Raw genomic sequence first — 27,166 nt, forward strand, 5'->3', positions numbered from 1 at the left:
AAAAGTCCAAGAACTGGTTAGCCAATAGCAAAAAATCCTGGCAAACTAAATGGACAGAATGCGTTTGCTGCAGTCTTATTCTAAAACAAAACCTATGTAATAGTAATAAATCTTTATTGCTTGAGTACTTAAAATCTTTGCAATCACAACAACTTCACATCGCAATCATAATAACTAGATTAATCATTAAAAATTCATTTACAAAAACATCTTCCCAGCACATAATATAAAAACTATCAAATATATAAAATGTTAAAACTTATCAAAAGAATAGAATCCATTCACATAACATCAATAATTACAGAATGATATTGCACATTTTATATTTTAAAGGTGACGTAGTGCACAGCATACTATTTCCTTATACAAATGCAAAAATACCTGAAACCAACGTATTCTCATGTACATTTCATGCACAAGTTACATTTCAAAGTACTAATTTACATTCATTGCCTTAAACAAAATATTAAAGCAATAATAAAGGGCATCATTTTACTATAAAGTGCTAATATGCAAATAATGCACTAATCATCACATTAAGTCAAATATAAAGTGTGTCAATTTACAATAGTAGTGGCACGCCTGTTTTTAGGATGTCACGTTATCACCCTTCCAACATTATTATTAAGTTATAAAACTTGATAATACTGGAGATTTACCTTTTTGTATCAAACATTTTTTCCACTGCCAATAACATTTTTACCAAATGACACAATAACGGAATCGATTCACGAGATAAAGACATGATTAATGCTTGACAAGCAGATCTAACCCCGCTCTCCAAGAAATAAGGTCTCAAAACTGTACGTCGAAGCTTCATCAACTTAGGGCACACACACACTATATGGACTAGAGTTTCCTGTGGCCAACGAAAAAGTCTACAATTAGAGTCCGGCTACTGCTTAATCCATGATTGCGTGCCCTCCTTCGTTGGGTTTAATCCCTTACGTAGCCTTAAAAACATATTTTTGAATTTCGCTGTGAAAAAAAGATTCAAATACGGCTGAATAGGTAGTGATTTTTATGAATTAATCACATACCATGCATAATTTGTCTCAGCGAAATCAATTTAGTCTAGTTTACACGATTCAATTTTAATAAGCTTTTTTAAAATTAACTTATAATTGGGCATTTTTAGATTTTGCAGTGCAATTTGCAGGCCGATGTCTCTTAGGGAAGTTAAAATATAAGATCTCCATTGAGCCTCATAAACAGACTTGTCTATTTCTTGCCAACAAATGTTCCCTAAAGATGATAGGTCTGATGTAGACAATGCGGCCATGCATTTTAAAAATGCTCCTTTTGATACCAGGCTCTGTCTCTGGAGACTAAACTCCATTTGTATTCCTGCTTGACACACTGATTTAGCAATCCCAAAGGTTGCTTTAAAAACCTTAACCACCAATAGGTCAAGTATTTTCAAATCTTTCCCTCTAGTAATAGGAGAACCATATATGACAGTTGGTTGTAATTTGGCTTTAATTACTTTAAGAATAAAATCATATGATTGGCAGTTCAATGACTTTTCAAGACATTTAAAAGCAAGGATCAGAGTCACAGCCTTAGCCCTTTGATCCTTAAGATTAAATTTAAAAGTCACACGATTGTCAAGCACCACCCCTAGGTATTTGTATGTCTTCACAGTATCAATTGTACCTGCTCTTGCCTTCCAGGAATTACATTTCTGTTTTGCTACACCAACTTTCATCACTTTAGTTTTTTGGACATTCAATTCAAGGCCATTCTGTTGGGAGTAGTCGTCAAAGGCGGTAATAAGTTTTTGTAAGCCGATAGGAGTATGACTCACAAGGATGGTATCATTGGCATACTGAAGATAACCTAATTTTCTTCTCCCCATCCTAAGAACATGGCCTTTTTCCACATCCAAATACTGGGAAAGATCTGATTAGAACAAATTGAATAGACAGGGGGCAAGAACACATCCTTGCTTTAGGCCATTATACGTTCTTTTTTTCCTTGATAAGGAATTGCCATCACCCAACTTGACTTGAACCCAGGTATCGGTATATAAAAGAATGATAGTATTCAACAATTTCCTCGAGATGCCACGATCAACCAATTTTTTCCATAACAGGTTCGGTGGCACAGAGTCGAAGGCTGCCTTAAGGTCAATAAAAGTAATGTATACATTTTGCGTATTTAAGACAGCCCTCTCTGCAAGTAAAGTTAAAGCCAGCAAATTTGTAATAGTGGATTGACCTTTCCGGAAACCAGTCTGATTCAATGGAATTGTGCCCTCCTGTGTAGCCCAATTTTCCAATTCTATCAAAAGAGTTGAGGCAAACACCTTTGCATCAACATCAGTAAGCGAGATCAATTAATAGTTAGCAGGATTAGCCACCGGGCTGCTCTTATAACTAGGTTGCAATATGCTTCCTTGCCTGGATTATGGGACCATTCCCATAGTCAAAACTTCCCTGGATATACGATGTAAAATGCCAGCCCACATATCACCATTAGCACGAAACAGGGCATTTGGTAACCCATTGGGTCCAGGGGCACCATTTGCTTGAAGCCCTCTTAGCAGGGTCATTACTTGGTCACAACTAGGGGTTTCTAAATCAAGATTTAAATCGAGACTGGAATCGATAAAATGGTCAATGGAGTTCAAACCCGGACACCCACCATTCCCCACATTTTTTAATAATATATTATTCCCCATAACTCTATCCAGTGTATCAATAGGTTTTTCCCTCTGGCCCGACGTACCATACAAATTACTTATAAACATAACCCAGCTGGTTTGTGGTATATTTACAGAAAAAGACCTACAACCTCCTCTTTCAAGCTTGTTAATAACCGCCCAGAATTGTTTTACAAAATTTTGTTTTGAGGTGGGTAATAAACTCTTCCATAACCCGGTTTGGTATTTAAGTTTAGCTTTCCAGACTTCTTGTTTATAGGTCTTCTGAAGTTCCTTCAGATTTTCTTTATACACAGAAAGGGACTGGCAAAATCTATGCACATATGCCACCTGAACAGCTCTGTTGAGTAGTTTCTTTAACTTCTGTATTTTGGCGGGAACCATATTTTTGGGATATTTAAATGAGTATTAATTTTCGCTTAGTCTTACCGGCTACAAATTTTCCCACGAGGGACACTGTAATAAAATTCCATTTATTGATCATATTCATATCACCCTGGACTTCCAAATCGCATTCCTATTATTAATGCCTGAGCAGTTTGCATAATTTCCTCCTCTTTGGCTAAATGACAAACCAACCTCTTCAGGTTATATGCAGAATATGACGTATTGGGAAGATCATACGTTTTAGAGTGATGCTTCACAGGAAGATTACATTTTACAACCTGGAGGTTGTGATCACTTTCTGGCCGGCCAATTACCTTATAATCCGACATATTTGGTCTCAGGATATCTGATACAAATGTATAATCAATGATTGAACAATGTTTAGAATTCTTAACCGTTGGCATAAACCTAGTTCTTTCTTTTAACTGGCTGACTCCGGCCTCAGACATAATGTCATAGCATTCTCTTGCCAGACCTTCTGACTCACAATTAGAATCTGAGAACCGGCTTAATTGCAAATTAAAATCACCTGATACTATCAAACCGGCATCAGGATACTGAACTATTAATGTGGTTAACATATTCCACAAGATATACAACTGTGCAGACTTGTTTTTACTGGGACTTAGATACACATTAAGAATAACTAAACTCGGATCGATGGAATTTACCACAAGACATTGGAGCCAACCCAGATTAAAATCTACCATATCCACAACTAGGTTTAAATTGACCGCGATGTAACATGCCAATCCACATTTAGCACAACAAAATGTTATAGTTTTCACTGCCGGTATATTATATTCATTATATCCAGGTAAAGGAGTCATCTGTTCACACCATGTTTCTTGGAATAATAAGATTGCAAATGAGTTTAAAAATAGTATTGTATCTGGGTCTGACAATAAATGGAGCAATCCATGGACATTCCATGAGCATAGTCTCATTTCATTTACATTAACATCCAAAGCTCCGGTTATTCAATTGTGATCTCCACGGTAAACCTTTGCTAATGATGCAGGCAACCAAGACCGGTCCTCCATTCGTACATTGTTTTTGGGTAGCCACTCGCACAGCGTACCCTCTGTTGGGGAATTAATGATCAACAGCCCAGAACTGCAAGATTGATTATTTAATGGACCTGCTGCTCCTCTAAGTACAGGTTTAGGTGTGTTGCTTTCTACTGGTTTACAACCTTTGTCCACCTTACGGGGCAGAACTTTCAAGTTCGGAAGATATAGTACACTAGCCCAAATCTCAACCTTAATTCCATAGTCCATGAAATACACACTTGATCCTAAGATCTTAGTAACTATATCGTTAGAAGACCAAGTTGTAATAGTAGACTCTCAAAGAGAGTTGGGCTGTACCTGTTTGAACTGAACTGACTCCAAATCGGTGGATTTAATAGATGCTAAATCAGAGATAGTAGAAAGGATTTTCAGGATTAAGAATTGATTAATACTATCATAGGGCCACTGGGATTCATACAGGGGATGCATTACTAATTTGGTGTCCCCATTTCTACAGCTGTAGTCCTGTCTACCACAATGAGAATTCAATATGCCTAAATTACTATCTTTTGGTAAACTAGATTTAGAAGATATTTTTGATAGAGATTGACTCTGAGTAATAACCGATTCTAGTATATCTACAGCACTTACCAGCTTTGGGGTATCCTTAAGTGAAAATCCTAACCCCTGTGGTTTATTGTCCAACCTAGACACCCCTTCATCATTAATAATTACCAGGTCTGATTTTGTAATACCATTAAGTTTAAGGACATCATTATCATTACCATTTACTAATCCCTGATACGCAAAGATCCAGACCCCTGTGGTTTATTGTTCAACCCAGTCACCCCTTTTTCATTAGTAGCTATCAAATCAAGTTAATTATGCCATCAGGTTTAAGAACATCATTATTATTACCAATCGCAAATTCCTGGTCATTATCCCTTATTGGAACTGGCATTACAGTGGTATAATCTCCATCTGTCACAGCACCAACCTTAGGTATGCATTTTTTAACAACTGATTTAAATATAGGATAATAATCCTTAGGTTTTGCTGCTGTAGCTACTATAGCAGCTGACCTTCTAGCCTTGTTCCGTGCTTTCCGCAGCCTTTTCCTCGAACATTTAGATAACAAGGGACAATTAGTTAGACTATCGCCTGTGCATGAGCACTGTGGTTTAGCAGTATTCAGTGATTTGCCATACTTGGTTCCATGCAGGACATGACCATCCTCTGCTTGTGTATCCAAGCACAAGCTGACTTCAGTCTTCCTTTCCACTTCCTCCAGAAATCCAGAGTTATCACAACCCACATTTATTGCAACTTCTTGCTGCCGCTTGTTTACACAATAAACATTATCATCCCCTTTCTTAGTAAAGGCAAAATTGTGATCCAAAACAGGATAGCTTGCTGTTTTTTGAACTTCTTTCACAAATCAAAGAAAACTACAATTTCTGGAAGATTAGACATTTTATCCAAAATATGAGAATATGTGCCTCTTATCAGCTGGTCATTAACCTCAGTCTGGGCCTTAAACCACCACTCCTGTCAGACTTTGTAGTTTTGAATCAATACCGGCCACATAGACTGCTAAAGTATTTAAAAGATCCACCTGAATTTCAAGTTTATTGGAATGAAAGTCAAGTGCGTTTGTGATAACATTAATTGTGTTTAACAAGCCTTTCCATACACCAATATCATCAGCATTCTTATTCATTATATTATTCATTGTAGTATGTGCATCAACATTGGGTAGAACATCATATTTGTCCAGAAATAAAAGATCAGCAGAGTTCCGTGAATTATCGGGCTTGCCAAAAATATTATCAGTGATATGTCAACTTGACCTAAAATATGAGCACCCTGATGGTTGGTTGTAATTTCATTTTTTATAGGAATTAAAATTGCATGATCATCCTTAGCCTTTTCATCACCACATATTCCCGGACCAAATATGCCAAATATATTATTATCATTTGTTGTCTCAAAAATAGGTGACCCTGATTTCAAACTTTTCTTATCAACCCTAGATAAAGGCACTGCAGGTATCGGTAGGCCTTGTGACACTTTGTTAACCTGCACATCCCCCATATAGATAACAGAAGCATCACTGCCATTCGAGAGCAAGGTGCAATTTGAACAGTCCAAGAAAGTGTCCGCTGTCCGGTGATCATCTTTTGCACCAAGTTATGTAAAAGCTTTGGTTGGCCCCACCATAATATACTCATTCATTGGGACAGCATGGACTTGTGAATTTGCAACCATTTTGTAGGGTGATTTTCCAGCAGGTAATATGTTCTGGTTTAACTCAACTGGTTGTATTGATTTTATGTAGCCAAATACTTGGTTTTCACTATCTAGCAACTCCTCCACAGGGGGGTAGGGAGCACAAGTTCTGCTTGATCTTGGCAAACTAAATGGACAGAATGCATTTGCTGAAGTCTTCTTCTAAAATAAAACCTATGCTTTAGAAAACATACTCACCCTTCCTGTATGATGCAATGGTGTGCGCATACCGGCACAAACAGAGAGAAAAATGTGCCATATATTAGTAGATATGGTGCATTAGTTTCACTCTCCCTTTGACACAAGGCTTTGCAGAAATTTTGGATACTATGCTTTGGGACAAACATTAGTTAATGCAGGCCTTTTCAAGTGGATACCCAGAGCAGGCATATAGTTTCAATTTACTTTAGTTCTGTACAGGCTCTGCCTACATAAGAAGTATTATCTCTGAACGCAAGGGTTGAGAGTTTCTTTTCAAACCACAGCACAGCCTAGTCTGTCCTTTAACCTTCTCAATACCATGAGTACCACTGATGTAAAATTCTGGATCCGTCTTCTGTGTTTTTTGTCAGGATAATTGCTCTTTTTAGTGGAACCTTGAAAAGTAGTACATGCAGATGAATTTGTCAGTCAAAATTTGGGAAGTAAAAATATTGAATTACAAAATTTCAAATAAATTTGAATTCTTATGGGGGGGGGGGTTCTTTGCCTCTTTATAGAGGGCTTTTTCTTTTACACTTCTCTACAATTCATTTATCTTCTCTCGTTTTTCCTAAACACATATTGCTCTATTTTCCCCTTTTCAATGCCACTTAGTGCAATTTAAAGGAAAAAAATAAGGATTTGCATATGATGTATTTTTGTATGAAAAATATTGCAATAAGTGATGGATGCCATGCTTGAATTCATATCAGCCCCTCCAATCCTTAGGTAGCACCAAAAATAATTATGCTTTATTCAGTCAGATATTCTAGATGTGATGAGGATAGTCGAACGTGGCTTTCATTCTTGCTGTACTATAGGAATCAAGCAGCATCTCACTGATGAAGTCCAACAAGGTTGAAACCCATCTGGGATTGCGTGTGTTCCTGTTCAGAAGAGACCTAGTCTTCCACCTCAACTGGACTGTTCTTATTGGGTTTGTAGAATGTTGATTCCTGCTGATGTGGCACACTGTGCAAGGTAACGAGGGAGTAGAGTGCGGCCCAGGGTAAATGTTAGTGACTAAGATTAATTCAAGTTTCAATACATTTTTTGTTTTTGCCACTTTTTAAATTGAAAACATCTAAAATGAGAACATTGTTCCATATGTCGTATTTCAAAGGTTTTGCAATTTAAGTTTTTTGTTGATGCAATAATGCATGATTGAGAGCAAGTGGACTTTTAAGCACACCTGGAAGTTTCATCCAGCAGATAGGAAAACAGTGTTTGGGGCGTAGTGATTGGAGCACTGAGAAATGGAGGTTCCATTCAGTTTAGATGTAGGCATTTGTTGAATTTATGACAGTATTTAGATTTTGGTAGACAGGATACTCCATGAGAAACACAGTGATATCCCGTCCATCACATTAGGTTGTTGTGCGACCATGCCCAATGTATTTTGAAATCATTACTGCCTTTATCCAGTCATAAATGCGTGGTGGTGTCTCGTGAGCTGTGCCCTTAGATAATGTATCCTAAGAGCCATGTTTGTGTGTATATTATTCTGCCAATATATGTGGAAATTTGTTGTGTTTTTGCTTGCTTGACAAGGACTTTGCCTGACTCTGCCTGGTTACCTTTTGTGGAGATCATCTTTTCAATTATCAGATGGTCTAGGGTACAGTTTTTGGCTTGCTTGTTTTTTTACTAGTCTTGAAAAAATCAGTTCACTTTTCATGTGTATGCCTATGTTGCTAACATTTACGAATACTTGTCCACCAACTTGCTCCATTTAATACTGTATACAACTAATGAACCAAATTAAATGGTTTAAAAGTTATATCAAGGTTATAGGGCAAATAAGTGTGTCTCACTCAAGCACGGGCACATTTATGTAATGGTTTTAATTTCATAGCACTTTTTTCTATGATCTCTGAGAACATTATTCTCAGAATTTTTTTCCCTTGCTCATGTAATATACAACTCCTGATCATTGATGTTGGCAAGATAACTCTTGGTGGCTCTAAGGGGACAATAGATGTAATGATGTCAGTTATGTGTATATCACTAGCGATTATTATGCATGAAATATTTGCATTAACTTAATATTTTTCAAGTCTGTTTGTATGGATGTTTGTTGAAACCCAGTTTGCCAACCCACCCTTTGTCCTACCTTTTTTTTCTTTTGTGGCGTTTATGCAGAAAGTTGCATACCCATCAAAATCCACATTACAAATTGACTGAGGTTCCTGGAAACAGCAAATGCTGTTTGTTTGGATAAATGCTACCCAATCCAGATCCTTCATTTATGGCCTTAGCCCTGCGATGTTCCAGCTAAATATGTGGTCCTGCCCGCTCATGCTCCGAGTAGCGCTTAACTCCTACGCGCTCTGTTAATCAGGTTGGGAATACTGAATTATGATTGCTCAGGATTTTGAATGGCATGGTGCAAATGCAGAGGGCACTAACTGATGAGATCTAACAGGGTTTGTGCCTGCTGTATCAAGCAGAAGTATCTCGGGTTGAACCACCACCTTAACAGCACACACAGGGACTCTTAGATTTTCACTGAAATTATCTCGAAACAATGCACTGCAGAGAAGGCTGCTAGGCCTCCTGAGTGGTCTAAGGAGCTGTCTGGGGATAGCTTTGGAGTTCCTTGACTGATTTAAAGGGTCTCTATTGAGAGATGTTTCAAATGCAGAGGGATAAGGTTCTGTGGTCCCTTCTGTTCAAGGATACCCCAGGGACCCAAGGTAACCTTGTGCAACAATACCTACTCTGCTAAAGATGAAACAGACCCCATGTTATCGTTGTGTCTATATTCCTTGCCTGAGGACTGGGAATAAATCCAACCCTATAAACATTGGGAGAGTTTATTTCTCGAAGATCTGGAAGTGAATTCACAAGTTTTATTATTTTTACTCTAGTCGGGATGTCTAGAGCTTCAGAGTGTGAAACAGTGCATCTGGTTTTTGAACAGCTAATGTTGAAAATGGATTGTTAACATTGGCAGCCTTTGCATCGTCCCTATAAGTCTATAATAACCCTAAAATATGAATCCATCGATTGAAAGAACACAAATACTCTTATGCAGGCAATTGTTTTCTACAATATGTTTAAATATTGGGTTATTAAAGCTCCCTTTCCCCATTTCTACCCACTTAACAATTCATTCTACTTAAAGGCCCAAATGTATTTAATGCAGTCTTAAATTGAATCTAATTTCCTATAATAGGTCAATACTGATGTTTTGATGCAGTAATACACTCCATCAAAAGCCAAGGATTGGCAAAGAAAATTGTTCTCATCATTAAGACATATTGGCTAAGCCAGTGGTTTTCAGCCATGCTGTGCAGCGTGGATAAAGTTAAAAAAAGAAAAAAAGGCTTTGACACTGTTGCTTGTATTATTTTATAGATGTGTGCACACTGCATGTATGCACCTACAAAATGACACAGGTACTTCTTTTTTAGTTATTGATCTAACTTGGATTGGTAACTAAATAGAAAACAAAACATCCCCCACATTTATTTTAAAGTTATTAAGGTAAGAAATGGGTTTTTGGGAAAGGGGAGGATGGAGGATAGAAAAAACAGAAGCAACACAGGGCACTAATGGAAGCGGTGGGGTGTATGAAGCAAAACTGGGGAAGGCAGAAGCATCACAGGGGAAACTGGGGGTGTGAACACATAAGCAACATGGGGGAGGCGGAGGGTTCAGATATGAAAGCAACACCGAGAGAGAGGGATGGGTTGAGAAATTTAGGGAAAAGAGGGAGGAATGGAGAAGCAACACTGAGGCAAGGGTGGTGGGAACGCAATGGGGAAAATCACATAGGCAAATACAACATGGAAGGGGAAGGGTGTCAGAGCAGCACATGGCGAAGAGAAATACATGAGGTAGATGGCTCGAAAACACGTATTCTTATGGAGTGCTCAACACAAAAGAAAATAGTAATGCTTGGAAAGAAAGCAATGGCAGCAAAGACGGCAGCCCCTCAAAGCAATGGTAAAGAGGCAATCCTCGAAGGGTGAGACAAGCATACTATTGACAACCTGGGGCACGAATAAGAAGCAGGCAATGAGAGTGACAAGCAAAGACAGCCAATGGTAAGCAATGGGGTGGGCTCGAAAGCCCCTGTATGTTCTTTGGAAGCCACAAAATGCCTCACTAGTGGGGTCAACCTAAAAAACACTCATGGAATAAAGTGGTCTAGAAAGTATAGGTGACTGACATGCAATGTGGTTCTTCAAATAAAGTCATTAATTATGTAATTGATGTTTGTATTAAAGTTCTCAATCACTCCGTCTTAGAGCATATTTTTAGCGCATATATTTTGACAAAGAGAAAGCACATGCATTCTGAGAAAATAAATAGAAATTATGAACTTTAATCAAATAATTTACCCCTCAAAAGCAGAAAAGACCTCCTGCTGTCAGGCTCTGAGTTTGCTTACGATTAAGAGTTGGAAGGTCAATTGTCCCCATTCAGAGTCGAAGATGTCCTCTCAGTGTCAGACTGAAGGATTTCCTACAGCCTGATTGTCTTCTTTTCCTATGTAAAGTATGTGACTACTGAAGGCATCACATTCAGTGAGTTGGGCCATCTAGATCTTGACTCAATTGAAGTCAGACAAATTTAGCCACTTAACAAAGGACAAACGTTTATAATTGTGTTTGACATAGCAGTTGGAGTTGAAAGATTCACTCATACAATGGTCTTACTGAATGAATTCTTGCAAACAAATATAATAACATATAACGAAACTGTTTATTTTGTAATTGCCATAGGTGCAAAAAGATTTCTAACTAATCTGCACTTAAATATTATTTCAAGTTAACAAATGCAATTGTTACCAACTTATTTTTTGTTCTTGTTTTTTAAGGTGTGTTAAAGTGCAAGAAAGACAGAGCCTATGAAGGTGGCCAGCTATGTGCAATGTGCTCCGCCCCCAAACACTTGCGTAAAAAGGAGCTACAAACACTGGATGATATTTCTTGCAATCGGCCAATTATATATTCTCCTCTGAAGCAAAACAATAGCAACAACAATGTAGAGGAAAATGAGAGTGAACTCAGCATCATGGAAGAATTTCGAGATTTGCTAGGCAATATTTCTCTGAACATGACTGATGAGCATGGAAATATGGTGAACATGGCATGTACTGTAAGGAAGTCACCAGATTTCAAAAAAATTCTTCTGAGTCAGACAATACCTGAAGAAATTGATGTCAATGCAACATTTTCATTGGATTTTGAATGCCCAATGAATCGTGAAAACTATGAAAAGTTATGGAAACTTATAGCCTATTACAGTGAAGTGCCAGTCAAATTACAAAGAGGACTCATGCTCAACAAGGACCCCAAAATTAGCTACAGATACAAACAAGATATGAACCATGATGCCTATTATTACACTGGTGTTAAGGCTCATTTACTTACTGAGCCTGCATGGCTCATGCAGCCATTGATTAGTCTTCAATTAAACAGACGTAAGAGCACAGCAACTAAAGTCACATTATCTTTTTTCACTCAGTTTTCTCAGTCAATCCAAGTGACGAATGTGAACTACCAAAGAAATGGATGGGTTATGATAGACCAAAATGAGAAGATTCAAGGGTCTCAGAGTGTAGTTCAAGGTGGGGTATGTCACCTGAGCTGCCATGTTAAGGCCTCTGACAACCCCTCAATACAATGGGTTCTTCCAGATGGAACCAAGCTGAAAGCGCCATATAACAATCCTTCTAGCAGGATCTCCATCACAAATGGTGGGCAGTTAGTTATTAACAATGTAGATCCCTCTGATTCTGGTTTGTATCACTGTATTGCCCAACTCAACAATGATATGGATATAATGCCCTTCAGAATTGTAGTTGAGTCTTCAGACATTCAACCATCTGACAATATTATTGTAGTTGAAAGAAATGTTGGAGAGCATATCATGCTGCCCTGTACTGCCATTGCTGTACCTGAAGCACAGTTGAACTGGATCCTTCCAAACAACAGAATTCTTAATGCCTCCTTCAATACCTCACGAGGCTATGTGCTGGAAAATGGCACCCTGTTAGTTCAAGACAGTCAAATTAGTGATAGTGGTTTTTATAGATGTGTAGCTGTCAATCAACATGGGGCTGATCAGTACACTTTGAATGTAAAAGTAAATAAGAAAGTATCCAACAAATCACCTGACAAACGGAAAAAAAAACTGCGGCCAGTTGTAAAAATATCTACGAACAGAAACCCGATTGTGGTAGACAATGAGGATGGATCAGGGGATGGAGAAATTGAGGATGTGCCCAAAAAATCTCTTAATATAAAAGATAGAGAGGTGTCATTTAAGCAAAAAAATAATCGACCTTCAAAAGCACGAAGCAAGCAAAACAAAAAAGATAGGCAGAAGATTAAAGCATTTAAAGCGCTTGAAGGAGAGGAGGACAGCAATGTTGCAGAGGGTCGGAGGGTTTTTGAATCCAGGAGGAGGGTTAATATGGGCAACAAAAAAATTGATCCACGTCATTGGGCTGACATTTTGGCAAAGGTGCGTGGCAAAAATATTGCCATTACCACATTGAACCCTCCTATTTCTAACACAAGAATGACAACAGCACCACTATTAAGGCGTAAAGTGACAACACCCTCTCCATTAGCAAAGCCCCCTCTTCATCCAACATTAGGGCCAGTAACAGAAATAGAAGAATCATCAGGTGATGCTTCAAACATAGTAGAAGATCATCTTCTCTACACCACTACTTCTGCCATAAGCTCAGTGACCAAACATGAACCTGCATCATTTCAAGAGCCAACAATAAAACACCCATCAATCGAGAATATGGAACAGCCCAGTGAATATGAAGTATTTGAATCACCAGAGGAGCTATCCACATCTGAAACTGAAACCATATCCACTGTTTCATCTGATTTCAATTCAGCTGCCCCAGGTCAAGAAGACATTGTAACAGATTCATCTTTTGGAACTGAAGAAAGCATAAATAGTATGACAGAAGAGTCTCTGGATGGATTGATTTTTGTGATTAATCCTTCTGTTTCAAGTGATTTGCACATCAAAGTGGAAAACCCATTTCCAGATATTTTTGACACCGATGAGAGTCAATTTCCACTGAAATCTCCAGCACTTGACCACCCTGAAACTAGTACTGATGAAACTGAATCGATTGCCAGTGTACAGCTCAGTGATGTGGACAGAAATGTTGAAGATACAACTGTGCTACCTAGAGACATTATTAGTGAGGACCTTACGGACCTGATCACCATTGCCGCTGCTCCCGTCATACCAGTACAGCCAACAGGTGCCATTGCTGCCATAGACGTTGTGATTCCTCTGCCCCAGTCACCTACAGATAAAGCAGCAAATAAGGACAATAGAGTTGAATCATATGAAAATTCGGCCCGTTTTAGTAATGAAGACACTGCTGGAGAAATTGGACTTGATGGAGCCTGGTATAACAGCCAGACCACATCACCAGTACCTTCCAATCGACATTCCAAAAGCAGAGAACATATTATAGCATCTATGCAAACAGCTAGCTCTGATGTTATCATTGCAAATAGTATCACCCCATTGGAGGAACCAGGCCCAATTACAACAGCTGTACCAAGTACAAGAAGGGCTACAACAATAAAAATCATGACGCACTATCCAAGGACTACAGCCTCCATGATAATAGCTAATAATGATATACAGAATTCCAGAAGAAGACCCAATGGGAGAAGACGATTACGGCCAAATAGGATTCGCCCAAGACCAAAAAATTTTCTTCCCACCCATATAACCTTGCCAGAGGCACCTACCATTCAAAAACCATATATAGGAATGTCTGAAATAGATCATTCTACCAAAACGTCCTCTAGACTAGACCTTTTGCATGACAATAAGCATAGAACTGAGTTGGAGTTTGGAAAATATGCATATGTAACAACAACCATGGAAACAACCACAGCAACCAAAGGTTTGCAATTGTCAGAAGATAAACGAAAAGTTGCTACTCCAGTAACACGGCCTACAGTTCAGTTACCTGAACCACCAAATATAATGCATACTACCACTACTACTGCTGCTACTACTACTACTACTACTGCAATTAAAGCTACTCAATCACCTGTTACTATACCCCTGACTACTCAAATGACAAACAGTAGGCATAGGACAAAGGGGAAAAAAACAGGAAGCATAGAAATACATTTGGCACATCCTGCAGAGCAGAAAAGTACGCTGGCAACTTACAATGATGGTTATCATGGAAACACTATCATTGGGCAAAAGCATGATGCCATAGATGATGTGCCACACACAGACAGCACCATCTACCCAGACACCTTAGTGAAGGTGGTGACACCAGCAATTATTGATCAGTCATTGACTCCAGAGTCCATTATTCCATTTCAAGAAGATTCCCTTTACATTAGCTCAGAAGGACAATTGTACCATACAACATCAACTGTACTTACATCAGGGTTACCAACTACCCTATTACCCATTAATCTGGCAAGCACAGATCTGGGTTTCATGGTGCCTTCAGCTATATATACAACGCAGCCACCTACTGTAATCCATGGTAATGGAAAATCAAGTACTGCTGCTAAAATACATACAACAAAGACAGTCACCACTTCTGCATCACACAACACACGGGAATATTCAATCACTAAACAAATTAGGCACAAACCATTATCAGTTACTCTTTATCCAGTGCCAGGATTTACGAAAGTACCTAAAAGAGAAGAGACAAGGCATGTGATAGTGAAGTTGAATGAAGTGACCGATAGAAATTCAGTGAAAACAGAGTCCTCGTCTCCAGCTACACAAATTGCACTTGTTCCTCTTGCACAACCTGTAACTCATTCTCCACCAACTTCATTGGTTACTTTGTTGTCCTCCGTTCCAGCTCCATCCACCAAAAATGTAAGAGAACAGATTGGATTCAATCAAGTTGAATCTCCAAAAATGGGAACAAATGATGGAATTGGCAACAACGAAAACAAACTAGTGCCTCAGTTAAATGAGCATGGTACTTCATTCTCATACCAAAACAGGATTCAGACCAATCTAAACCAAAAACCATCAAAAGAAATATACAGTGGAAGGTTAAACAATAGTTTATTAGTGAGTTCACACTTTCGCAGACAGCCTGGACATGCATCTAATTTCAACCAATGGCCTGTTGCAGTCCCCCCACACTACAGTCAAAACAGAGGCACAATCAAGCCACCGTATTTACCGACCAGAGGGCCCTCACGATATTTTGTGACTAACTCACCTCTCCATTTCACAAACAAGCCAGGAATTACAGCATTTGCTGCAGACAAAATTCAGGAGAGAAGGATGCATACATACCAACCTGCTACAACACCCTTTCAGTTACATAGACCTAATCCTATATTTCCAGGTCGATTTAGCAACCAGGGAAATAGTAGAACAACTATAAACCATCGACTGTTTGGAAATAACTATGCAACAGATGCTAAGGGTACTGCTGTGAGAATCCCACATCAAGGTGTGCCATATTATATTAACCCCAGAATCCCACAAATGTTTAATAGAACAAGAACCTTTAACAGGCTAACTACTACCTCAAAACCACTGATACCTTTCATCCCAAAGCCGCCAACAGTGTTGGGAGAAAGGAATATGGCAACAGTCTCGGCTAGCCATAACGCCACACATTCTGTACTACAGACCACGTCAGCCTCAGCACGGCAAGAGATCAAGCCTACAACTACGCAGAGATCATTGCCTACAACACATTTGATGACCACAACTTCAACAATCCTTCAAAGAATGACGACTCACCAAGCACCAAATCTTTTCATCAATAGAAATAAGCACTATATTAATCAATATTTGCCATTAGCACCACATGCAAAAGGGTCCAGTCTGAATAGCTCGAGTGCTGCACAACCTTCACCTAGTTTCAAAACAGTGAAAGAAATACCGAAAATAACAACAAAAGGATATCAAACCCTAGCCATCCCTGCTGAAATGGATGCCCTCTTCCCATGTGACACAGTGGGTGAACCAAAGCCTTTTCTTACATGGACCAAAGTCTCTACAGGTAAGAAGAATATATATATTTTTTCTACTACCTTACTCTTGCACAGACTTACTCACTTCCACATGTTTGCTAACTGGGTCTTGTAGTCTACTTCCAGCGGGATGTATGACGGTACCACGCGTACTTTTACAACGCGTACCGTTACAACGCTACTTTTACCACGCAAGTCGTTACAAAGACTTGCGTGGAGGGGCGCTGGATAGTAAATTTTTTAATTTACTATTCCAACTCCAGTCCCCGTGGACTCTAGGGAAAGGAGTTGGATAGTAAATTAAACTATTTACTATCCTGGAGCGCCCCCCAGCGCAAGTCGTGGTAACGACTTGTGTGGTAAAAGTAGCGTGGTAACGGTACCGCGTTGTAAAAAATGCGTGGTTACCGTTGTATACCATTCCAGCGACATGCGTAACCTGCGCCTTCACACCACATTTGCTGTCTTTCGCAGCCGCAAATAGCTGGGACGTCCTGTAATATGTCAGTGTCTGTCTTACCCGGAATACATTATGTGGCAACTACTTAAACTGGTTTATAAGCTCTGACCCACATTGACTTCTCTCATGCCACATTATCGGTTGTTTCATTCACTGTTGAGAATATCCCTTCCTGTGGAATCATGTTGTCAGTAATGGTGCTGAAGGTAACACGTCTGATGATTGGGTTTCTTAACATTTTTATTTGCTTTTCACTTTATTGTTAAAATGCCTAGGAAAACATAGGCAGATACAATTGTTCTGCATGTCACTCCCCAAAACTCTGCTAAAAGTTGTAAATATGCTATTATGTGGCTAAGTTTATTCTGGACTAGCCTTTGTTTTGGATATTTTCTGGGTCTTTTTTGCTTTTTGCATAGACCATAAATCGCTCCACTATAGCAGATGGTTAGATCTACCTAAACACTAAAAGGCAGCAATAGTACTACAGCATTTCAACGTAGGTGATCATTTTGTTTGATGATTACACATTACACTAAGACATTAAAAACTAAATCCTGATAGAAGTCCTGTTTCGGCTTTCCTTATAAGAAGTAAACAAAAGGGATTTGGGTTGGCCTCCTGAATTAAAACGATCAAGAATGTTGTTTTCTGTCAGCAGTGTTTGAAATTGTAGGTGGTAAAATCTGTTGGCAGTATGTGAATTTATAGTGAACAATGAAAAATTATTTATAATGTGCAATGTGGAGTTGGGTTAAAGCACTTTTCAATTTGCGAGGATACATTTACATTTCAGATACATTCAAATTCGGCTGGTAGCTTTCCAGTTCACAAAATAATTGGGACAAATCTATTTACTTGTTCTAGCCAATAGCTTCAACTATTTTCAATAATAGTTAAGATTACACTCTGGAGAGATTAAAGTAGTTATATTCTTTGTCTGATTAATATAGAAACCCCATATTGGATTCCCAGAAATAACCTTATTCTTCTTCTTTGAAAATTATAAAGAATGATTGACTGTATGTATAATCTGTAGTAGTAATTGGACATTTGCTATTTTTTGATTACTCCTAAATTTGGAGCAAATTTCTGACTTTATGGAATGCTAAAAGAGTTCGAGGGTTACTCCTAAAACAATATTACTGTTACGGTTTTCAGTACTCTTCTGCCTAACATTCCCACATTCAAAATTTCCAACACGTGGAAATTGAACAAATAAAAATTTAATATAAATGTGCCTTCACAAATATATATTTTAATTTTCTTCCCATCAGGATCCCTTCTGCTACACCGCTATAAGTTTTTAGAGTATTGATGCCATATTTCTGCCCCAAAGAACTCTTAATCTTTTCATTGGCAGTGTCTGTTATTCCTTGGTGAGAAACGTCCCGCATGGAGAATGTTTGTATCCGAAAACCAAGTTTGGAGGTGATGGCCTACTTTTGCAGACCGCCCTTCTAGAGACTTCCCACAAGATCACTCAACCTTCATTTGCCTAAATATGTCCATACTAAGGCAAACTAACAGTTCTAAAATCCCTTTAGTAGGGCTATCATTCTGGAAATCTTAAGTCTGTGGATCAGGATTGGCACTTGGCCCAATGCATCTTTTGCACCTAAATTGCATTTAGGTGTGCATATAGATTGAGAACTGGGTCCACAGTGACCAGTTACTTTCTAATTTAACAATTTAACATTTCATTTAAAAGGAAACTTTATCAAACCTGATGACCACATCCAGTTTTACGTGACCAGAATGACGATGACAGTCAAATCAAGTATATCTTTATTCATCATATTTCTGAAGAATACAAGTTTAAAAAAAAGAAATAAACAGTATATACAATAACAATAACATCCATAAAGGTACAGTTATAAAGCTTTTCAGCAAAGAAAACTGTCACAATATTGCACATTTCCATAATTTGAATAGTTGCCAGGTAAAAGAGGAAACCGTACAACATATCAAAGGACTGTGAGGTTGCTTTAAAAATTGAAGAGCAGGTCTACATTGTTGACATTTTACATTTTTAAAAGTTGGCAAAAAAATCTTTCTTCTGGGCTTTTAATAAAAAGAGCAAAAAATCATGATATGTAAAGTCGACTGGACAGACCTCCTGTTGCAGGGACAAGGACTCAAATCAGATAACGTGGAACATTTGACAGGGTAACTGCCAACAGAAATAGGAGGTTAACATGGAATGTAGTGAGAACAAATCTGTGCTGTCTGTTTAAAATAAAGGAAAGAGACGGTTGAAGGCCTTCTTCTGTTTGGACTAAATTGCAAGAGCACACCCAAGGTTTTTGGTTTTCAGAATAATCTTTGGTCAGTGTGGTCTTACCGTAAAATAGCTGTTTTAAAATTCCTTTCCAATGAAAAGACAGGACTCCGGTGTGGCAAATAAACGGGGGCAGCTAATCTCCACACAGGCTTTTTTCACAGAAACAAACCATGGAATATCTAGAGCAGATTGAAGCCGAAGGCAATCCTTTAAAACTAACTTATGTATGGCAGTCAATGCTTGGTTACTATTTGGAAACCTTCCAAATTAACTCAATGTTAAAATGTTTCTAGTTGTAAGTCAGACCTACACCTTTTACTAACAAATGTGCTAATTATGCCATTACGTTTTCTACCTAAGGTAGGCTTTTGGCCATTATTAGGATGCCACAGAAAGGTGGTCAGGGAAACTGCAAACAAATGTGATGACCACCTAATCAGGGCCCCTATAATTAATTAATAAAGCCTCATTGGGTCCTTTCTCCCAGGCACAGACAGGTGCTGTACACCCTGGCTCTTTGGCATGTGTTTACTCATTAAAAACAGGAGAGAGAGCACATCTGCAGGCAGTGTGTAGTAAATTACTTCTCTACTGTAGCTCCTCGTGGGGTTACATCTGTACTTCCTATCTTCTCCTACTCATCTATCCTAGAAGAGAGCTACAATAAAGGATTATCTAACTATACTGCTGGACTGTGTATCTTCCTTTACTACACAGTGCATGCACAGAAACTTGGAGAAGAGGTTCATTTGCATCTTTGTTGCTGGGATCACTGACACAAAATCACAGAACTGCATGTGAATTGTCACTCTGAGAGCCTCTACATGAACTGCCTGCAGCATGTGCCCTCAAAAGTTGAGCTTTGCATGTGAGTACTTGCTCAACAGCCTGTGGGATTTCAGAGTTTATTGGGCACATAGCACTTTTTGCACCTGAGTGTAGGCACAGCGTGAGGCTGTAAACTTCATGACATGGCCCTACTTAGTGGTTTCTAGTCCATCATATGCATGCATATAGGCTTAACGAAATTGTGTTTACCTTGTGGATACCATACACTTTTGGCGCTAATCCTGTTACCAGTGGCATAAATGACACCTTTTTTCATAAATCAGTCAGAGTTTGGATCGTTGCTTTTTAAGTGACTGTCCCAATCAATCGCAAGATGCCAAACAAGGTATCAAAGAATATGTTAATATGAAATAAAACGCAGCATTTTATTTCTCCTATATTCTGTCAAACATATTTTTTCTCACCCATGTAGGAGCAACAATGACGGCAAACACAAAAATACAGAGATTTGAAGTAATGAAAAATGGCACATTTGTGATTAGAAACGTACAGCTCCAGGACCGTGGACAATACCTATGCACAGCCCAGAACCAATATGGTGTTGACAAAATGGTTATCACATTGACGGTTGTTGCGCAACAGCCAAAATTATTAGTTCCCCGTTACAGAGATGCCACAGTTTATCTTGGAGATACTATGACACTTGAGTGCCCAGCAAGCGGAACTCCGGCACCTCATATTTCTTGGGTCTTCCCAGACCGAAAAGTCATTAGGGCCACATCTACCACAGAAGGGCGCATAAAGCTCTATGAAAATGGATCCTTATCGATTGGGGAGAGCACCTTTACTGACAGGGGAATATACAAATGTATTGCCAGTAATGCAGCTGGAACCGACAGCCTAACAGTGAGGCTCCATGTTGCAGCATTGCCACCAATCATTCAACATGAAAAAGAGGAGAACATCTCACTGGCTGCAGGGCACAGTGTTTACATCCATTGCAGTGCAAAGGCCGCACCAGCTCCTACTATTCGATGGATCCTCTTTGACGGCACTCAGGTCAGGCCTTCACAATTTGTAAACGGCAACCTCTTTGTTTTCCCGAATGGGACACTGTACATTCGCAGCATCTCTCCTAGAGACAGTGGAAATTATGAATGCATAGCAGCTAATATAGTGGGAGCTGTAAGGAGGACTGTTCACCTGACCATAAAGAAAGTTTCATCGAATGCGAAGATAACGAGGAGCTCACCTCAGAAAACCGATATCACTTATGGAAGTACCCTGCGTCTGGATTGCAGTGCTGATGGCGATCCCGGACCACGCATACTATGGAGACTGCCTTCTAAAAGGCTGGTGGATTCCCTCAATAGGTAAAGGCTTGTTTAAAAACATTTGGGGAATGTTCAGAAGGTCAGTACACTGTAAAGTTGCAGAGTATAAATTGAAGTCTTTAGGAGAAAGTTGGGTGTGGGACACTGATGGAGAAATAGTCGACATATATTGGCTAGGCATTGGTGGTATGAATTCCAATTGCGGTCTTTGGAATCAGCAAATTAGCAGTATTGAATACCATGATATTGGCTGTAATGAACTGTTCATAGGTAATGAGGTACTCTGACATCTTCATAATAATACATTTGTGTAATTTGGTAAGCATGGGTGTAATGACTTAGTGGATTCAATTTATAATCCTAATTTGATGATAGGGTGCTGTTGGGATGAAGGTACAGCAGGAAAATAGGTTTCAAATGTTGCTGGTATTTCGGAAGACCTTACAGAAGGTGGTGTTGAGGAGAGGTTCCAGGACATGTTGTATCTGCAGATGATCTGTAGATAATATATTCCTAGTGTTTATTATGTTTGAACATGGGTGGTCTGATGGAAAGGGGACAAAGCGACATGATAGTTATGTGGCTGAGAACATGGGCAAAGGGGGTGCGTTGAAAGTGGTTGAGGGTGATTAATAAAGAAGGCAATGAGGATGAGGAAAGGGTGCTGTATTCCTAGTACTGGTGTTGGTAAGGGAGTTGTCAGGTTGTTAGAAATACTTATTCAACATATGCAATAGGTGGTCTTCAAAAAAGTAGCAAGTTAAGCTCAATCTTTGCTCGTGAAGTTGGCTGCACTTGAGAAACTTTGCCCATTGCAAAGGCAGTTAATATTTTCTGACATTGCCTGAGGTGAATGCTACCTTAGCTGGTCTTCCTGCCAGATAATATCCTACCCTCAAATGATGAGGCATCATAAAGCAGGAAATGAACATTACGTAAATGGTGCCAAGATTAGGAGAGAACAAATAGGTCTCAAAGCGAGGGATTTTATTGATCCACTAACTCTGAGGGCTTGTATTAGATCTTAGCATCTATGGGCAAAACGCAGTCACTTCTCATCACTCAAGTTGTTGGAATCCTTGCCACCAAAGGTCTGACCCTTACAGTGAGATCACAGTATTCGCTTTGAAAGAGGTTTGCATAAAGATGGAGATATGTCTGAGAGGGTCAAACTGTTAGCGTAGGGGTAGAATCCTCATAAGAAATGTGTTTGATAGCAGATGAACCTCAATGACAAGCAGGACATTTATCCGATTTGACAGAATTTGTTATAGACCATTTAAAGAGCATCTGCTGTGTAAGCATCCTTTAGTTCTATCAATGCCTCATTGATTGTTATGAGGTCAAGTGAATGAGACAGGGAATTTCTATTATGTGTAGGTAACAACATTTTGAGTTCAAGAAGGAAAGCAAGATTTTGGGTTGTGAAAGGCTTCTTTTATCAGAAATGAAGGTTATTCTGATTGTTTTATAGAGTTGAGATGAGATTGAAAAGGGATGACTTGCTCTAGTGACATTGGTGCTGTACATGTAGTTAGGTTGTTGGAGAAATACATTTGTTTTGTGAATTGTAAAAGGGTTGGATGAGTGTCAAGTACTGTTAGAAATGGGATCTCTGGTTGGCTAAGGCTTGCACCAAAGCCAGGCAGAGACCACCACTCTAGTCAAGGCAAGGAAGTTACATGCCAAAGATAACCCCTGCTCATCCCCTTTGTAGCTTGGCATGAGCAGTCAGATTTATCCCGGAGACCATGTGGAAAGCATTTGCGCATGCACACAGCAACAACATCCCAGGCACACCACAAAAGGAACTCCACACAATGTTATATCAAAAATAGCTGTTGTATTCTAATAACACATTAGAATAGTACTCACATAATATACATGGTGCCACCTGGAACTGGGTCATATTTACACGAGATTATTTACCCCTTGCAGGGCCCCTTGGACCACTGTCAGAGCCATCACAAAGTGAACTTAGTAAAAGTAAAACAGATAAAAAACGTATAACCAGTAACCACTGGTAATCGCTGTACTTAGCATCAGCCTGTAACATAAACTACATTATGCACAGTGTCACATTAGGCGCGAATTACACTCTGTGCCAACCTCACCAGCATAAACACATTATGCAATCCTCGCGTAAGTCTAAACGCATTAGACCCTAACCTCCTAAGTATAACTCACATAAGGAAATAATCTCAGTGGAACATGATCTCACTTGCATAAACCATAATACGCAAAACAACCTCATAATCATAAAACTACATTTAGAGGTATCAAAACAGGGTGTGTAAATCATATCACATAAATCACATTTCCTAGCACCACATAAATGACATTTAGCACATAGTCTCCTAAGAAAGACCATAGTAGAGGCATAATTCACATTAGTGCTTGGCGCCCTACAAGCCTCTCAGTCCCCTATGCCAACTGGCCATCTCAAAAGGGGCTCAAATGTCCTGTGTCCAGAATGTCAGGGCTGCTGACTAGCAGCCTAATCCAATTGCGCCATTGCGCAAACCTAAACGTAGCAGCTGCCCACTACTTGCTGGGCAGCTGGGAATATTAAATGAGGGCTAAACTGAGCAGCTGGCACTAAGTGCTGCGCCGCTGTGAGTACTGTGAAGGTCCTGGCACCATTGTGCCCTCCGAACCATTTGCCAAATGTTGCAGCTGCCTGTGCTGGTGCGGCGCAGCTGTGAGTCAGAAAAAGGGCCCTGGCACCACTGTGCAACCTGGGCCTCGCTGGGGCTCTCAACAAACATGCTCCCCTTCGTTGGGGGGGACCCCCTCTCTTGTGGCCCACGGGGGCTCTCTTATGCACCCAAAACAAACTTGCCCCCCAAAGACTTTGCAGCTGCTCTCTAGCTAAACGGGACGGCTGTAGCAAACTGGCCAGAAATGCCCCCAAACAATAAGGGAGCCTGGTTGGAGTAGCCCGCTACCAGATGGGCCGCTATGACTCTGTGCCGCTCTTGGAAACTGCACTTGAGCTAACCCCCTACTAACCAGACTCTGTTGTTGTTCTGGGTCTCCTCGGACTTCACCTAGGCACACTCCCAGGACTTGGGACTCTTCCTGCCGTGCTGCTCTGGTCTCCTCTTAGCTTCACGGGAACCCGCGGCACTTTTCTCCTGGCACGGGGCTTCCCTTCACACCTGGGAGCCCCGCGCTGCCGTCAGTGGCCTCGGCCACCTTCACTCTTCACCCGGGCCCCTCCTGGAACCCAGGATTTCTCTTTTCTGCTCCAGGAGGCGGGTTGGGCTCCTGTTCTCCCCCTTTGCACACCGGGGCTCTCATCAGCTCACAGGAGCCCCCGCATTGACACGGGCACAACTTCCGGTCCTGCCGCAGGCCCAGCCTAGAGGCAGGTGAACTTTGCCTGGCTTCTGGGCTCAATCGGGCTGCGGCAGTGAAATGCGGGTTGGGCTCCCGCTTGGTAAAATACCGATATAAGCAGGGTGGGCACCCGCAAAAGATCCACAAAAATGCGGGGTGGGCCCCCTCCCTTAAAATAAAGAAATAAGCGGGGTGGGCACCCGCAAAGCTTGGCATCGATAGGGAGGGGGATTCCCTCACAAGTAGCTGCAGCTCAGCACTGTAGTGGAAAGCAGAAACGCTCCTTCCTCCTGGGGGAAATGCAAATTAAGTGCTCTTCAGGTTTAGGAGCCACAGCTCCACAGCAAAAGTCCAGGAGAGTTTCAGGGGCATAGCTGGTTCCAGGGAGGCTAGCTCACAGGGCCCTCCAGCAGCGAGGCAGCCCCCATGGTGGTTCCTCCTGGGCCCCTGCAGCAGCAAGCCCCTATGAGTACAGGGACAAGAAGTGGACTTTTTCATGGGTTTCACAGCCCCTATATTTATATTAGAAAATCCCTTTGTGTCACAGAACAGGGCTTGGGGATACCAGTCAGAACTGGTTAGGGGGATTTGGAGCACTTTGTTTTGCTCAGCTCCTCTCCCCTTTGTCAGGTGGGGGCTCAGTGATCAGATGCACCACAGGGGGCGGAACTGGCATTGTGGAGGGAAGGCCCAGCCCTATTCAGCTCCCAGGTGCAACTCCTCTCTCCCATCTGCATGCAGATCTTTCTATTCACCACTGGGCTGACTCACCCTGTCTCCCGGAGCCACCCACACCTCTCAGCTCCTGTAAATCACAAGCCAAACATGCAATCCACCACAGGCAGGCAGACACATAGCACACAGAAATGCCAACTTCTAAAAGTGGCATTTCTCCACCAGTCACCATAAAGCTGCGCACACCATTGTGCAGCATTTATTCTCACGAGTTCATACATACTAAACTCCACACTGCTCTCCTCTCATACCATGAATTACCATGGACACACATATCCCCCATGCATTCCTATGGGAGGGCAGGCCAATCTCACCACATACACTCAGAGAGCGCACGCACTTTACACTGGGCCACAGTGCTAAAGTTCCCAGAGGCCTAAAATCACTACCCCCATGTCAGAGCCTAAGGCAAAAAGTTCATGGGTGAACCTGCCAAAAAGGGCCAAGTCCAACAGGTATATTAAACACTTTTTATCTTGGGTAGGGGAAGGAGTAGTAGGATGAGTGCAGTAGAAGATATCAGCATGTTTGAAGTGTGTAGATGGGAGGGGAGGTACTGATCGCTCAAAGTGCATATACAAATAGATACACTGTAGATTCCTCATAGGTGTTGGTGGTGTACTGGGCACGGAATCGTCATTTTACAGGTAAAGTCAGCAAATATATAGATCACAGTTTAATACTGTGTGGATTCTGCATAGGTGCAGTGTAACTGTAGGAAAAGGACAGTTAGAAAAACAATCAAAGTACTATTCTTCTCAAAGTAGGTAAAACACAGATGTATTATATGTTAGCAAGGCTCAATGGGGTGCCAATATTTCAAAATATTGTTCATAGGAAGGGGTAGAATAAACATTGCTCAAACATAGGTACAATGCAGGTGAAGAGTAAGTTCAGGGGGTATATGGATGCACCTGTCACTCAAAATATAGTTCAGGCAGTCCTGTCATGTTTACCAGATCCATACGCGTTGTGATATACAGTCCAGATTTTTTCTTTGAATTCTGGGATTTGATTATTCCATTATAAAACAGGACTACAAGTTCCAGAATTCGAAGCAAAAAAAAATAAACTGGAGCACCACATCATGCATGGACCTGGGAAACTTGGCCTATATATTCATGGAGTTTTACAATGTACATCAAAAAAACTAGAGCCCTACTCAGTAGTGAGTGCTAAACCTCCCACAGGGAGAAAAAGCACAAGGATTTCTTTTTATAACCCTCACCAACCAGGATTACCACTTGGTGGCATGCTTCATCATAGAATTCTTAACTCTTCTTGTTCCGCTACAGAAGGGGTGTGCTGCTACCTTTGAGATACAGGAGCACTAAATGGTATACATCAAATGATGGTAAATCGGAGTTAGAGGGGTTTTAAGTGAATCAAAAATACCCATCGGGTATTTTTCTTCCCTTTTTAATCATACCGTCTGGCGGGCATAAGAAAGCATATCTTTCCTACCTGACAGATATTTTTAATTCATAAAGAAAACCCCTCCAACTCCTGTTTACCATCATTTGGTGTACACCATTTAGTACTCCTGTGTATCTCACAGGGAGCAGCATGCCCCGTTGTGCAGCAAAATAGGACAAACCTTATGATGAAGCATGCCAACAAGAGGCAACCCTGGTGGGTGAGGGTTATGCAAAAAAGCCTTGTGCTTTTTCTCACTGTAGAAAGT

General features: G+C 40.4%; 1 protein-coding gene across 1 annotated transcript in view; it reads left to right on the forward strand.

The window, feature by feature from the left end:
- The window catches only part of MXRA5 (matrix remodeling associated 5), a 302,010-nt gene that overhangs the window by 267,519 nt on the left and 7,325 nt on the right, over nucleotides 1-27,166 (forward strand). Inside the window, exons 5-6 of the mRNA XM_078657987.1 lie at nucleotides 11,384-16,567; nucleotides 20,544-21,444. Of these exons, the coding sequence (XP_078514113.1) occupies nucleotides 11,384-16,567; nucleotides 20,544-21,444 (6,085 nt within the window). The remainder of the gene's footprint in view (nucleotides 1-11,383; nucleotides 16,568-20,543; nucleotides 21,445-27,166) is intronic.

Source organism: Lissotriton helveticus, chromosome 8, assembly GCF_964261635.1.
Source record: "Lissotriton helveticus chromosome 8, aLisHel1.1, whole genome shotgun sequence".
NCBI lineage: Eukaryota > Metazoa > Chordata > Amphibia > Caudata > Salamandridae > Lissotriton > Lissotriton helveticus.